Consider the following 13,207-nt stretch of genomic DNA (forward strand, 5'->3'; position numbering starts at 1 on the left):
CTATTTTATACCTTGAACAAGAAGTTCTTTTTGTGAATTTTTGAAAAGGAGGGAACTTGCTAATCAACTAACGAAAAGAGATTCCCCACCAGGAAAGCCATGGTAAAAAGGTCGTCTTTTACCAAGTATAAACACTAATTAAGATGATTAATTCATTTTCAGATAAGAAATGCTTTAACTAAGCCTTATTCCAAGAGAAAGAACATGATTAAGCCTCAAAAGGAGAATTACGAGGAAAGCTCTTACGTCATATGTGCTGATGGCTCTCCTAAACCCTAAACCCTAAACCCTAAACCCTACTATAACAACAAAATAACTATTACACTTTGATTATACCAAGGTAGCATAAGTAAACTTCCCTGCTTTCCACATTCATGAAATTACATCGTACATAAACTTAAACTTGGATCTTATATTCATTCAAACCCATTGTTAATTTATATTCATTATTAAACCTAAACAATTGGTTAGTTTCTATCTTCTTTCTTTTTCTTTGGATAGCCTAATTATTACCTTGAATCAATTAAAAATTTAAATCCAATGCAAATGATGTTCATAATGATATGACTTATGATCAAGCTGCAATCAACTGTAAAACAATAAGCATAAGGAGAAAATAAAACAATTAGCATAACAAATTTGTTGCATTCCTGTAGTACATAATATTGTTATGGTGGACTTAATTTGCATCAATTTGTTGAAAAATTTTAAATGACATCAAACAAAGGGGTCAGAAAATTTAATGTTTAATGCTATCCATTCAAGATCTTAATGGCATGTTACTTAATTTTTCCAATAAAAATCTCATATCTCAACCAAACAACTTAAACAACAATGATCTATATAAAAAAAACTCAGATTTAATTATTCAAATTTCAAAAGTTTTTTCATAAGCATTTGATTTTATACCTGCAGACTCATGAAGTCATAAATTTATAAAAAATAGTACATAGAAGAGGAAATCACCAATCGAGATTTGGCGAAGAGAAAGCCTTGAGGAGAGGTTTCGACTGCTACAAGAAAGCTTTGATGTCCCAACGAAAATTGAAAAGGATGAAAATGACACTGAAAATGGAGAGGCGTGGAGAAGAAATGGAGAGGCGTTCATCGAAGAATGAAAACGACACTGAAAGCGAAGAAGAAATGAACAGGCGTTCACCAGAGAATGAAAACGACACCGGAGTGGAGGAGAAGAAATCAAAGTGGAAGCAGGAAAGTTAGCACAAGGAGAAGAACGAGAATGTGCTTTTTTTAGTTTTAGATTGAAGAGAAAGAAAGGGAGGGAAAATAAATGAAGGGCAATTTAGACATGTCACCCGTAATTTGTCCTAAAACTCGACGTTTTCAAAATCAATCATAAAATTCATTTATTACTCTATTTTTTGGCTTTTTTTTTTTGGCAATTTTCCAATATAAGTATATCTTTTCAAGTTTTGGTGGATGGAATTCTCACAAAAAGTTTCAACCCCTCCATAGGATTATACCGAGGAGATGCAATCTTTCCTTATTTGTTTCTTCCATGTACTGAATGTTACAATCACAATTTTTGAAACACGAGAGGGGCGATTGTGTGACACTTGTTCTAGCTTGATCAACAAGTTAGCTATTTTAAATCTAAAAGTCGTGAACAAAATCACGGCATGATGTAGCCCCCTTCACATTTTGAGAGAAATTTGTTTTATAAAACGTGAGAAAAATAAGGAAAACAACATTAAAGAAAAGATTGAAGAGTGTCAATTGTAAAGAAAGCTTAGATTGCAAAGAGTATAGCAAGACGTGGTCGAGGATTCAACTAGTATATCTCTCCAATAGTACATTTTAAACTTTTTTAGTTTTGATAGACTTGTATATATGAAAAGTGTGAATCACCATACTCAACGTTAGTGACATAAAAAGAAAAGCAATAGACTGGACAATGTACAAAACATAAAAATAGGTGGCTTAAGGATGTTTGGACATGCGACCATATGCAAACAATCTATGGACTCATTGCTTATGACATTGAATGCCCCTATGCTCGCCTCGTTAGGGAAGAATCTCTTTCTAACATTTTCGACATTAAATTAAATTGGTTCTACCCTCTTTTAACTCATCTCTCTCTCATTTTTTTTTTTAGATGACAACTTTTTCTTCTTCAAGGATTCTTACAATGATTGTCAATCTATTAGAAAAAACCTGGCTAAGTACGAAAAGGCTTCTGGTCAGACGATTAACAGAGGAAAATTTGTGATTATTGCTAGCAAGAATATTGCCCATGAGAAATTAAAGGTGATTGAAGATTGGCTTGGGGTGAACCACGTCAAGTCCTTTGGCATGTATCTTGGTCTTCCTGCAAATAACTATCAAGACAGAAATCAAGTATTTAAAGGTGTTAAATCGTGATTGTGGAAGGAGTGTGGAAGGCATTACAAAGTTGGAAAGATAGGTTTCTTCTCATATGGGAAAAAAAAGTCTTCATTAAGACACTTCAAGCCATACCAAGTTATACTATAAGTTGATTAAACTGCTTGATAATCTATGCAAAGAGTTTATGTGCGCAAGATTTTGTTGGGGCTCTTTTGACCAAAAAATAAGAATTTGTTGGAGTGGGGGAAACTTTGTCTTAGGAAGTAATCCTTCATACACTTGGAAAAGCCTCATTTGGGGAAGAGACCTTTTCGTTAGACAATTGAGGTGAAAAGTATGTGATGGAAGAAAAATCAACATTAAGAGTGACCTTTGGCTACTCAATATGGGGAACTTCAAACCGAGTTACACTCACTATTCTCTAAGACAAAAAAGTGGTTTATCTCATGAACCGGAGAGGAGATTGAAACAAATCTTTAATCTGTGAGTTCTTCCTTCCCCTCGATGCTTCTAACATTCTAAGTTTCACTTTAAGAGGGATGAGATTATATGGGTGTATTACAAAAAAGGTAAATTCTCAGTTAAAAGCGCCTATTAGTTGGGTATGAATCTTATGAAGTTGCTGAGACCTCTTCTTCAAACTCCAACATTAGTAGATCCTTTTGGAGGGTGTTGGTGGGACCTTAAAACAAGACTGAAGATCAAATTATCTTGTTGGTGCATCATTAACAACTTAATCCCTGGGACTAAAAACTTAATTTCAATGGAATATGGACAAATCAACTTTGTTCTTTGTGCAAAAAGTTCTAGGAGTCGACACCCCATATTATTTGTAATTGTAAGCTTTCAGAAAAGATTTTTGAACCACTTCTTCCATCCTAATTTGTTTGCTCTTAGTTTGGACAAGGGTGGGTGGTCGTCAAAGGATTATTAGGATTTCCTTAGGAAAACATGCTCAAAACCAAAGTTGGAAAAGGCTGCTATCCTAGTGTAGAGTTTACTGAATTGTCACAATAATGTTTTTCTAAACAAAAGAATGGCAGACTTCAATGCCATAAAGAAACTCATCGAAGTGCATTTGGACGAAGTTGATCTTAAGTGCAACCCATCTTTGGAGCTGACAAGAACCTCTGTTAAAGCGCCTTAAATCTTTTCAAGATGTCGCACGCCTGATGCAAAATTGCTAGAAACCAAATGTTGATGTCTCTTGGGTTTTGAGTAAGAGAGAAGTAAGGTTGTGGTGGATTGTGCGAGATTTTACTGGTTTCTCGATTGTAGGGGATGTAAATTATCTATGAGAAATTCCTCTATCATCTTTCTTGAAGTTGAAGCTGTCTTGGAAGGTTTTAAATAGCTTAAAAAGGTGTGACATAACCATTCCCATTCTTTGGTTCTTGAATATGATTTGTTGGTGTTGGTTAATTTGTTGAATCAAATAGCTTCTGATTTGTCTCAAGTAGGTTTTGTTGTTGATGAGATTTTTTATGTTGTCCCTTTGAATGTTTATGGTTTCTTTTTTGCCTCTACAGAGAAAACCAAAGTTGCCCACTCTATGACTCATTTGACATTTCCATTACGAGATTCTTTTGCTTGGAAAGATAGTTTTCCAAATTGTATCATTTTCTTCATTCCACTACAAGAAAAGGGATCGCCCGACGCACAAAAGTGTTAGAAAATGTATGAAAATGTGTTGAAAAAGGATATTTTGATGCATAAAGGCTCGTCGGGATCAGGGTCGAAAAAATTTAGTTGGAAGAGGATCTTCCAACGCATCATATTGTGCGTCACAAGATCCTCCATTTTTTTTTTTATAATACCTTCCATTATTAAATGGAAGGTATATATATTGCTTATTCTACCTACATCAACTTTTTTATTTGCTACAACTTTATTTTTTCTCAACACTTGGTCTATACCAATGTACAACATACAAGATGCAAATAAGATTTCTACTGATGCAAGACCACACATCATGCAGTGGAGTGAGTAATACCATACATCATGCAATAGAGTTTGAGAAACTCACTTAGCAAACACAATGATATAAATTTAATCATAGAACCTTTACATATGTCCGAAGGACCAATTACAGAAGCAAAGCAAAGAAGATTACACCTTCAATAGCTAGCAAATTCACATCAAGCGACAAATAATTTTAAGCCATAAATTATATACATGTTAATTCAATGAGTCAATATGAGAATGGATTAAATATGATATTTGAAAAGTTCAATAGTTTGGAAGATGACATGGAGAACAAAAAAGTGTGCAGATCAATATTGGGCTTATAATTTAGTTTGAAGACTTTTGAAAACTTTGAAGACTTTCTACATTTTTAGTTTTTGAATTTGTAGTATTAAATCCCATTTTAAGTTCCTAGGTCTTATTTTCTTCTATTGATATTTAAATGTATTTGGATACCATTGGGCTTCCACCTCATACAAAACCATTTGACCTATAAAATGGATTGTGATGCTCTTGAAAATTCAAAATATCAATATTAAAAAGCTTTTGCTTATTCAACCCTTTTGATGTTGTGTTATCTTTTCAAATCTTGCTGTAGATTTTTTATGTTAAAATCAATACATTGATTAGTTTTGATGAAGCTAATTTTGGAGTGAGTTGTCTTAGGATGTAAGAGTGACCATCATAAATTCTAGGTTTAATCTAAGTTAGTTTTTTTTTTTTTTTTTTTTGTGATTTTGCAAGGATTATAGAACAACCTTTAGCTTTACATCAAACAAATATAGTGTGCGCTTATCACATAGGTGTTTGGGTCACGAGTTGTAAGTTTTGTTTACCTTAAGTAAGATTTACTGTTTAGTGCTTTCAATGTTTTTTTACTTAAATTTCTTAATTGGATTTTCCGACCACCGAAGGTTACATAGGTCATCCTCATCCACAACCTGATAATGTGGATAATCGTGAAGGACAACATGAACAATAGGTAGATGAGGCCAACACCCATTTTGATGATTCATTGATGGGTGATCATGCCAGATTCACTAAACGTAATGTGATTGACCCATTAGTAACTCCTTAGCCTTGGGTCAACCAACTCCTTGGCAGTCTAGTGGTACTGATAATACTTGTGAGTCCATTCAACAGAACGGGTGGAGGCAAAGATGGATCACATAGATAGTGAGAAACTATAAAAAGTGAGGGTTGAAGTGGAAATGTTGAGCGAGAAATGATGAAGAAAGGTTGAGTAAAAGTAAATTTCTGTTGAAGAGATCTAATGATAGTTACATCACAAAGTTGTTATTGGGGCCTTCCTTTTTATAATCACTCGGAATGAACCAACAACTGAAGATTTCAATTTACAATTTAGAAATAAATGGAGAACTGATTCTAAACCCCAAACTAAGCCTCTACGGGTTTAAACATCCTTCAACCACAACCGCTACTCCCGGCTTAGCCTCATCGCTTTCGGTAGCACCTCTTCCCAATTCCGAATGCCGAATCTCCTCCAGCATCACCACGACATCTTTCATAGACGGTCGATCATCAGCCTTCACGCTGGCACAAACCAATGCCACGGCTAGGGTTTGAATCATTTCGTTGATTGTCGGATCCGTTCTTCCTCTGAGCTTTAAATCGAAAATGTCGGCTCTGTTTTTGTCTGCGGCGAAATGGTTTTGAACCCATTGCACCAGATTTACTCCTCCTGGTAAAGTTGGGTCCAGTGGATGCCGCCCTGTTAGAACCTCCATTATCACCACACCGAAGCTATAAACATCGCTCTTCTCTGTGACTCTCATCATCGACCCTTTTTCTATAATCATCAAGGAAAAAAAAAACGCTTAGTTTTGAATCCATGGACTGTATTTGCCAAAATCGAAATATGAGGATTGAGGGGGGTGAACATACCAGGGGCCATGTAGCCAAAAGAGCCTGCAAGTTGAGGTCTTGTCAATGGCGTCTCTGCACTATCGTTGCCACTTTTTGTACTTACTATTTCGGCTATCCCAAAGTCAGCTAGATATGGTTCAAAGTCAAGGCCGAGCAGGATATTCATGGTTTTAACATCGCCATGTAAGATTGGTGGAATACAATCATGGTGAAGATATGCTAGAGCATGAGCCACTCCTAGAAGGACTTCGTATCTGACCTCCCATTCTGCTCTTTCTTTTTCAGAGACATGGATAAGGGAGCCCAAGTTTCCATTTGGAAGATAATCATAAAACAGAATTTTCAAATTCCTGTTGGATCCCCAACCTAGTAGTCTGATTATGTTCTTGTGTCGAATTGATCCCAAAATTTCGATTTCAGTGCTGAAGGCTCCAGTTTCTTCAGCGGACCACATTTTCTTCACTGCCATTGTTTCCCCATTTGGGGTTGTGATTTTGTAGACGGCACCGGAGCTTCCGGTGCCGATAACGTTGGATGCGGTTAAGTTTCTTATGATGTGGTCGATTGAGAAATCGAGCTTTTGAAACAGGGTTATTTCCCATTTGTTGCCTTCTGTGAAAAGGATGAAATGGGCCATGTGTGTTCGAATTAGCATGTAGAATCCTAAAAAGAACAACACTGCACTTATACTGATCAAGATAGGCATGGCTATATGCATTGCTTCTCTGCTTATGCTGCTAAATCTCCCATTGTCTTTAAGATTAGGTCCTCCATTTGAAACAATGATGAGGTCTTTGTTTCCGAAAACAGAGCTTTCAGGGAGTTTTTGAAAGAAGGGTGTGTTGGGCAATTTTCCAGAGAAGTGGTTATAGGAGATGTTTAGAGTGACAAGGTTTTCAAGCTCTGATAGAAAGCCAAGTTTCCCTGAGAAGTTGTTGTGGGAGAGGTCTAGAACACTTAGCTTGGTGAGACCAGAGAGTTCATTTGGGATTTGACCTGAGAATTGATTGTAACTTAGATTAAGAGCAATTTCAAGTGAAGCAAATGTTCCTAATTGCTTAGGGACTTCCCCAGAGAAGAAATTGCTGCTGAGGTCTAAATATTGGATTTTCTCACAGTATGTTATTTCTTCAGGGATCTTCCCATAAAACTGGTTGTTTTTTAGGTCTAGTTTAGTTAATTCCAACAATTCTCCAATGTTGGGTTTGAGCTGACCTTTAATCATGTTGTTGGATACATTAAGAAGTACTAGGTTCTTTGGCAGAATATTTGGAAGACTAGTGAGCTTGTTTGTACGTAGGTCAAGAGACTCAAGCTTTTCCAATGTGGAAAAGGTCGAGGGAATTCCTCCAACCAAAAGGTTTTCACCCAAGTCAAGATGTTCTAAGTTCTTGAGATTTCCCATCTCTGAAGGAATAGTACCTCCAAGCTTATTCATAGACAGTCTAAGCCTGGTTAATGTGGTACAGTTTCCAATTTCAGGAGGGATGGTCCCTGATAGATTATTTGATAAGAGAAGAAGTTTGGAGAGTTCTTTCATTGCGAAAATCCCTGTCGGTATTGGTCCTATTAAGTGGTTGAGAGATAAATCAAGCAAGATGATGTTTGAGCAGTCTGAGAGACTGGCGGGAATAGTGCCTGTTAAGTTGTTCCCCCATAGTAAAAATGTACGAAGGTTCTTCAGGTTCCCTACATTAGTTGGTATCTCCCCCCATAATCTGTTGTTGTCTATTTCCACATGAACCAAAGTCGTGATATTAAAAATTTCAGGTGGTATTGTACCAGTAAGCTGATTAACACTTAGTTGAATGTCTGCAAGGTTTTTAAGTCGTCCTAAACTTTTAGGTATAGGTCCTGTTAGGGAATTTTCTGAAAAATCAAGTAGTACCAGTTCATCGCAGTTTCCAATTCCTTCTGGAATGTCACCGTCCATCAAGTTCAACCATAGAAGAAGGATTCTAAGCTTTTTCATCTTCCCAATTCCTCGTGGTATTTTCCCAGAAATACCATTTTGATACAGTCTAAGAGTTTGTAATTCACTACAGTTTGTAATCTCTTCTGGGAGTGATTCAAAAAGTTTTGATCTATACATATGTATGGTCTGGATCTTTTGCAGATTCCCAATTGTTGGAGGAAGAGCACCGTAGATTCCAGTGTCGGATAAGCCTAACATTGTTAAACTGCTGCAGTTTCCAATCTCATCTGGCAACAAACCCTCTAGATATAAATTCCCTCCAGCTTTGAAAACCATAAGATTCTTCAACATTCCAATGCTCTTGGGAATCTCCCCATTTATACTATTGTCTGTGATTTGGAAATTCACAAGGCTTGTAAGATTTCCAATCGTAGTAGGTATGTTTTCAAACTCATTGTTATGAAGAATCAAATCCTGTAGCTTGCTCAGCCTGCAAAGCTCTTCTGGGATTATTCCCTCGAGGCAATTTCTGCTTAGATCAAGAACATTTAACTCCAAATAATCCCCAAACTCTTTCGGAATGCTTCCCGTAATATTCGTGTCAGAGATCACAAGGGTGCTCAAGAACTTGAGAGCTTGAAAATTTGTAGGCAATGTACCTAGCAATTCCAGTGATGTCAGGATTATCTCCACCACATGTCCATTGGAGTTGCACATGACTCCAAACCATGAACACGGCGTAGCCGCGTCCGGATTCCATGAACCTAACACATCTGTGGGGCTTGTTAGATTATTCTTCCATTCAAGAAGAACTCTACCCTGGTCATCAATGGAGTAAGAAGAAGAAAAGAGAAGGGAATTTAGACATAAAATAAAGGGTATGGTGAAGAAGAAACTGGGAGGAAGAAAGGGATTCCTTAGAATTGTAGGCATTGTTCTTCTTGAAAACGTAAATTAAGGAATGATCTATTTTGGGATTGTGGAAAGGGAAAACCCATGTTTTGTTTATAGGAGGAGAAGAAAAAGAGAAGATAAGAGATAGGGATATTGATCAAACAAGCCTTCTTTCTATTCTATTCTTATTGTTTTGGTTCTTAGTTCTGGATACTGGAATATGGTTTTTTTTTTCTCTTAAAAAAAATCTTTTTTAAGAAAACTGTTCCTTTTTTTTCCTTTTCTTCATTCTGCTTTGGTTAGTAAATCTTCATAAAATCTTGTTTTTTCTTTTTTTGGTCAAACCATACACCCTGCTTCCCTTCACAATCTCTTTCTTTCAAAGCTAAGCTATCAATAATTATCTGTTTCTTTTATTTGTAGGTTTGCATCCCACGTTTCAATGTTTGGTTATTTTCATTTTTCTTAATTAACTATTCTATAACAGTGATGTATTTGGATAAATTTATCAATTGCCAAAGATTGGGAACTAAATTTATAAGTTTTGGAATAATTTATATGTTTTTAGTTGAAACATTAATTGTTGGAGAGTTGTGTTTATGGGTACCCTATTTATTACCCATATTTTCTATTGGTGGTGACTAATGTAGTAAAATCTAATAATAAGAACTTTTCACGTGCCTTGGATTTTTCAACAATTTTTCTTTGCTATTTTTCTCTTTTTCTTTTGTTGATAGTGTCTTTCTTTCTTTCTTTTTGTTTTGTTTTTGCAGTTTTCTTTTCTACTGATTTTTTTTTTTTATTCAAGAGAAAATTTGAGGAGAAGATTTCAAAGGCAAGTTGTAGTATGCCTTGTATTTCACAATGCAAGCAAATGTTTTGGAAAGCAAATATTGGAGTATACATATTTCACTTGATCTTGACCTAGAATGTTGACCAAAATCTGTGATACCAAATGATAAGGCTCACAATGCTTGAATATTATGTCAAACTAGAAGTCCTTTTAGGACATTGCACACACTAGAAAATAAGACTATGATTCCAATCAAGAGTTAGTTAGAAGGATGAATAACTCGTATATTGAACTTAGACTATATGATGGTCACTCTTAGTTCGTTATAGTTGGATGACATATATGAACCAAATGGTCATTATCATTAACAGTGGTTGTCATTTAAGTTGGTCGTGACAACTGGAATCATTAAAAACATCCGAAGTAGAAAGTTCCTTATTCAAAATAATGAGTTGTAAATTATACAATTGTAATAAAAAAGGGATATTAAAATAACTCTTACTCTCATTTTCTTTAAAACACGCTGTGAAGTTGACTGTGTTATAACTCACACATTTCTTTTTAAATAAGTGGTCCAAACAACTTTCAAATTTAAAAAGACGAAATTATGACAATCGAACTAATTTTATCTGTTATTACTTGTAAATTCGTTTGATAGTAAAAAGTTAAAAACATAATAAAGTAAACTTTCCAAGTGAGAGCTTTCTTAGGTTCAAAGTTGAAATATTAGATGTAGATACAATTTGAAAGTAGCATGTTCATATTTGTTGTAAGACGTAATTTGTTTACCAAAACGAACCCAACAGCTTTGAAACGTCTTTGTTGACATTAACTGAAACAACCCTCTGCAAAACTTATAAACATAATGGAAAAATTTTAGTTCTTCCTTTGTTTTGTTTAGCATAAGAAACAGATGAGAGTAGAAGATTGGAATACACAATCTCTAAGAATGGACCACATCTCATTATCAATCAAACCAAACTCACTTTCCTCCAAAATTATACTTCTTTGATATGTATTGTTTTTAGTTTTCAAATTTTATCAACAGGTATAGAAACACCATCAGTTTTTTTGTTTTTCTAATTTTAAAAAAGTATCTAGATTTTCATATATAGTTGCATCCAATTTAAAATAATAATAATAGGAAAGAAATTTTTTTGAAATATTTTCATCCAACAATGTTTGTTTCTATGATACTATGCGTAAGTAAAGGTGTCTGGTGACTTGAATCTTTATGTAGTGACAATAGTTTAGAGTATTGTAAAGTAACTCATAATTTTGAACGTTACTTCTAATGCTATTGCACACACAATATTATTTGAGTGAAGTTCTAAACTAACCCGTGCTTTATGGCCTTGCATGTATATCCCAGTTTAGTAAATGCTCTAGGAATTTGCTCAGAATTCTATAGGAAGCGACCCTCACTTCCACATTCACAAAAGTGAATCTATCAAGAGTACTCCTATAGCTAGGTACCATACTTGATATCAAGTATAGGTTTCATTAAGAACAAAGTTCAGCCTCCTCGTACGCTTCAGGATATCATGCTAATCATTGAATCATAAAAATGAAACTCCTAATTTAGCATGATTCTCGTTATATTACTTGTGGTTAGTTATTACAAATTGAATTTGTTTCTTGGAATCCACATTCTTACAAGTTGGGTTTACCCAACAGTAATTCATTTTTCAATAGGTTTGAGTCTCAATATTTTTTAGATTTTAAAAACCTTCTCTCTTGTTTGTCCTTTCATCAAAGGATCAACCAAGTTGTCATCAGACCGTACATAATCCACTATCACTGCATTAGTCGTGAGAAATTCTCTAATGGTACTATGCTTACGACGTATCTGTCGTCTCTTACCGTTGTAATAACGATTCTAAACTTTTGCAATAGCTGCAGTACTATCAATGGATTAGTATGGTTGGTACCGATCTTTCTCAAATGGGAATCTCAGATAGCAAGCTTTGAAGCCAACTTGATTCTTCACTAGCCGTAGCTAGTGCTATCATCTCTGACTCCATCGTTGACTGGGCTAAAATTGTATGTTTCTTGAATTTCCAAGCAACAACTCTTGCTATATTAAAAATATAGTCACTTGTAGCCTTTGAGTTATATGAGAGGAAGTTCCAATCAGCATCGCTTTAACCTTCAAGTACATAGGGAAACTTTTTGCCATGTAATCCTAGATTTTGTGTCTTCTTAAGATATCTCATTACTCGTTCTATAGCATTCCAATGTTCTAGACTTAGTCTGTTGGTAAATCTACATAGTAATCCTACAACATAAGCTATGTCTGGTCTAGTGCAATCAACAACATACCTTAGACTACCTATGATACTAGCATACATGGATTGGTTAACATTGTCACTAGTGTTTTTGAATAATTTAACACTAGAGTCATAAGGTGTAAAAGTTGGTTTACTATCAAAGTAGTTATACTTCTTTAGAATCTTTTATATGTAATGAGATTGGTCTAAGGAAATTCCATTTTCAGTTCTTGTATTCTTAATACTTAGGATTACATCAGCTTCTCCTAAGTCTTTCATGTCAAAATTTGCACTCAAAATAGATTTTACATCATTTATGACGTGCAAGTTTGATCCAAAGATTAACATGTCATCTATATATATGCATATGATAGTACATAACTCATCTTCAGTCTTATAGTAGATACATTTGTCACTCTCATTTTCTTTGAATCCTTCAAACATGATTAAGTTGTCAAACTTTTCGTGCCATTGTTGTGGAGCTTGTTTTAGGCCATAGAGGGATTTATCTAGTTTACAAACTTTGGTTTCTTGACCGTGAACTATGAAATCTTCAAGTTGTTCCATATAAATTTCTTCTTCTAAATCATCATTTAGGAAAGCAGTTTTGACATCTATTTGATGGATTAAGAGATTATTCAAGGTGGCTATAGATATCAACACTCTAATTGAGGTGATTCTAGTGGCCAGGAAAAAGGTATCAAAGAAATCTATGTTTTCCCTCTGCCTAAAACCTTTAGCTACTAATCTAGCCTTATACTTATCTACTAATCCATCAAGTTTGAGTTTCTTCCTTAAAATCCATTTACAACCTATTGTTTTGCAGTCAGGGGATAAATCAACTAGGTGTCAAGTTCTATTGGATTCAAGAGAATCCATTTCATCATTGATAGCTTCTTGCCATAAGTTGGCATCTACTAAGGATAAGGCTTCAATTAAATCTTTTGGATCTTCTACGTTATGCATTTCGAAGTCTTCTCCAAACTCCTTTATGGTTCTAGCTCTCTTGCTTCTTCTAGGTTCAGGATCTACTTCATTTTCTTCAGTTTGGATTTAATTGAAGGTAGACTACTTGAACTTGAACCACCACTAGTTTAAATATTTAAGTCCCCCACTATTTCTATATTTAAAGGAAAA

General features: G+C 35.0%; 1 protein-coding gene across 1 annotated transcript; it reads right to left on the reverse strand.

The window, feature by feature from the left end:
• Positions 1 to 5,537: 5,537 nt before the first annotated feature.
• Positions 5,538 to 9,571, reverse strand: LOC101221377 (LRR receptor-like serine/threonine-protein kinase). The gene is made up of 2 exons (XM_011660654.2): positions 6,217 to 9,571; positions 5,538 to 6,121 (listed from the first exon to the last, which is right to left on the reverse strand). The coding sequence occupies exons 1-2, from the start codon at positions 9,044 to 9,046 to the stop codon at positions 5,718 to 5,720; spliced, it is 3,234 nt and encodes a 1,077-aa protein (XP_011658956.1). The 5' UTR covers positions 9,047 to 9,571; the 3' UTR covers positions 5,538 to 5,717.
• Between the last annotated feature and the right edge of the window lie 3,636 nt (positions 9,572 to 13,207).

This window comes from Cucumis sativus, chromosome 7, assembly GCF_000004075.3.
Source record: "Cucumis sativus cultivar 9930 chromosome 7, Cucumber_9930_V3, whole genome shotgun sequence".
Taxonomy (NCBI): domain Eukaryota; kingdom Viridiplantae; phylum Streptophyta; class Magnoliopsida; order Cucurbitales; family Cucurbitaceae; genus Cucumis; species Cucumis sativus.

Excerpts from the sequence above, each read along its gene's own strand:
- LOC101221377 (XM_011660654.2), bottom strand. The coding sequence starts at position 9,046 with ATGCCTACAATTCTAAGGAATCCCTTTCTTCCTCCCAGTTTCTTCTTC. Across the intron at positions 6,122-6,216 it reads TTTTGGCTACATGGCCCCTG|AAAAAGGGTCGATGATGAGA; the intron begins GTATGTTCACCC and ends TGATGATTATAG.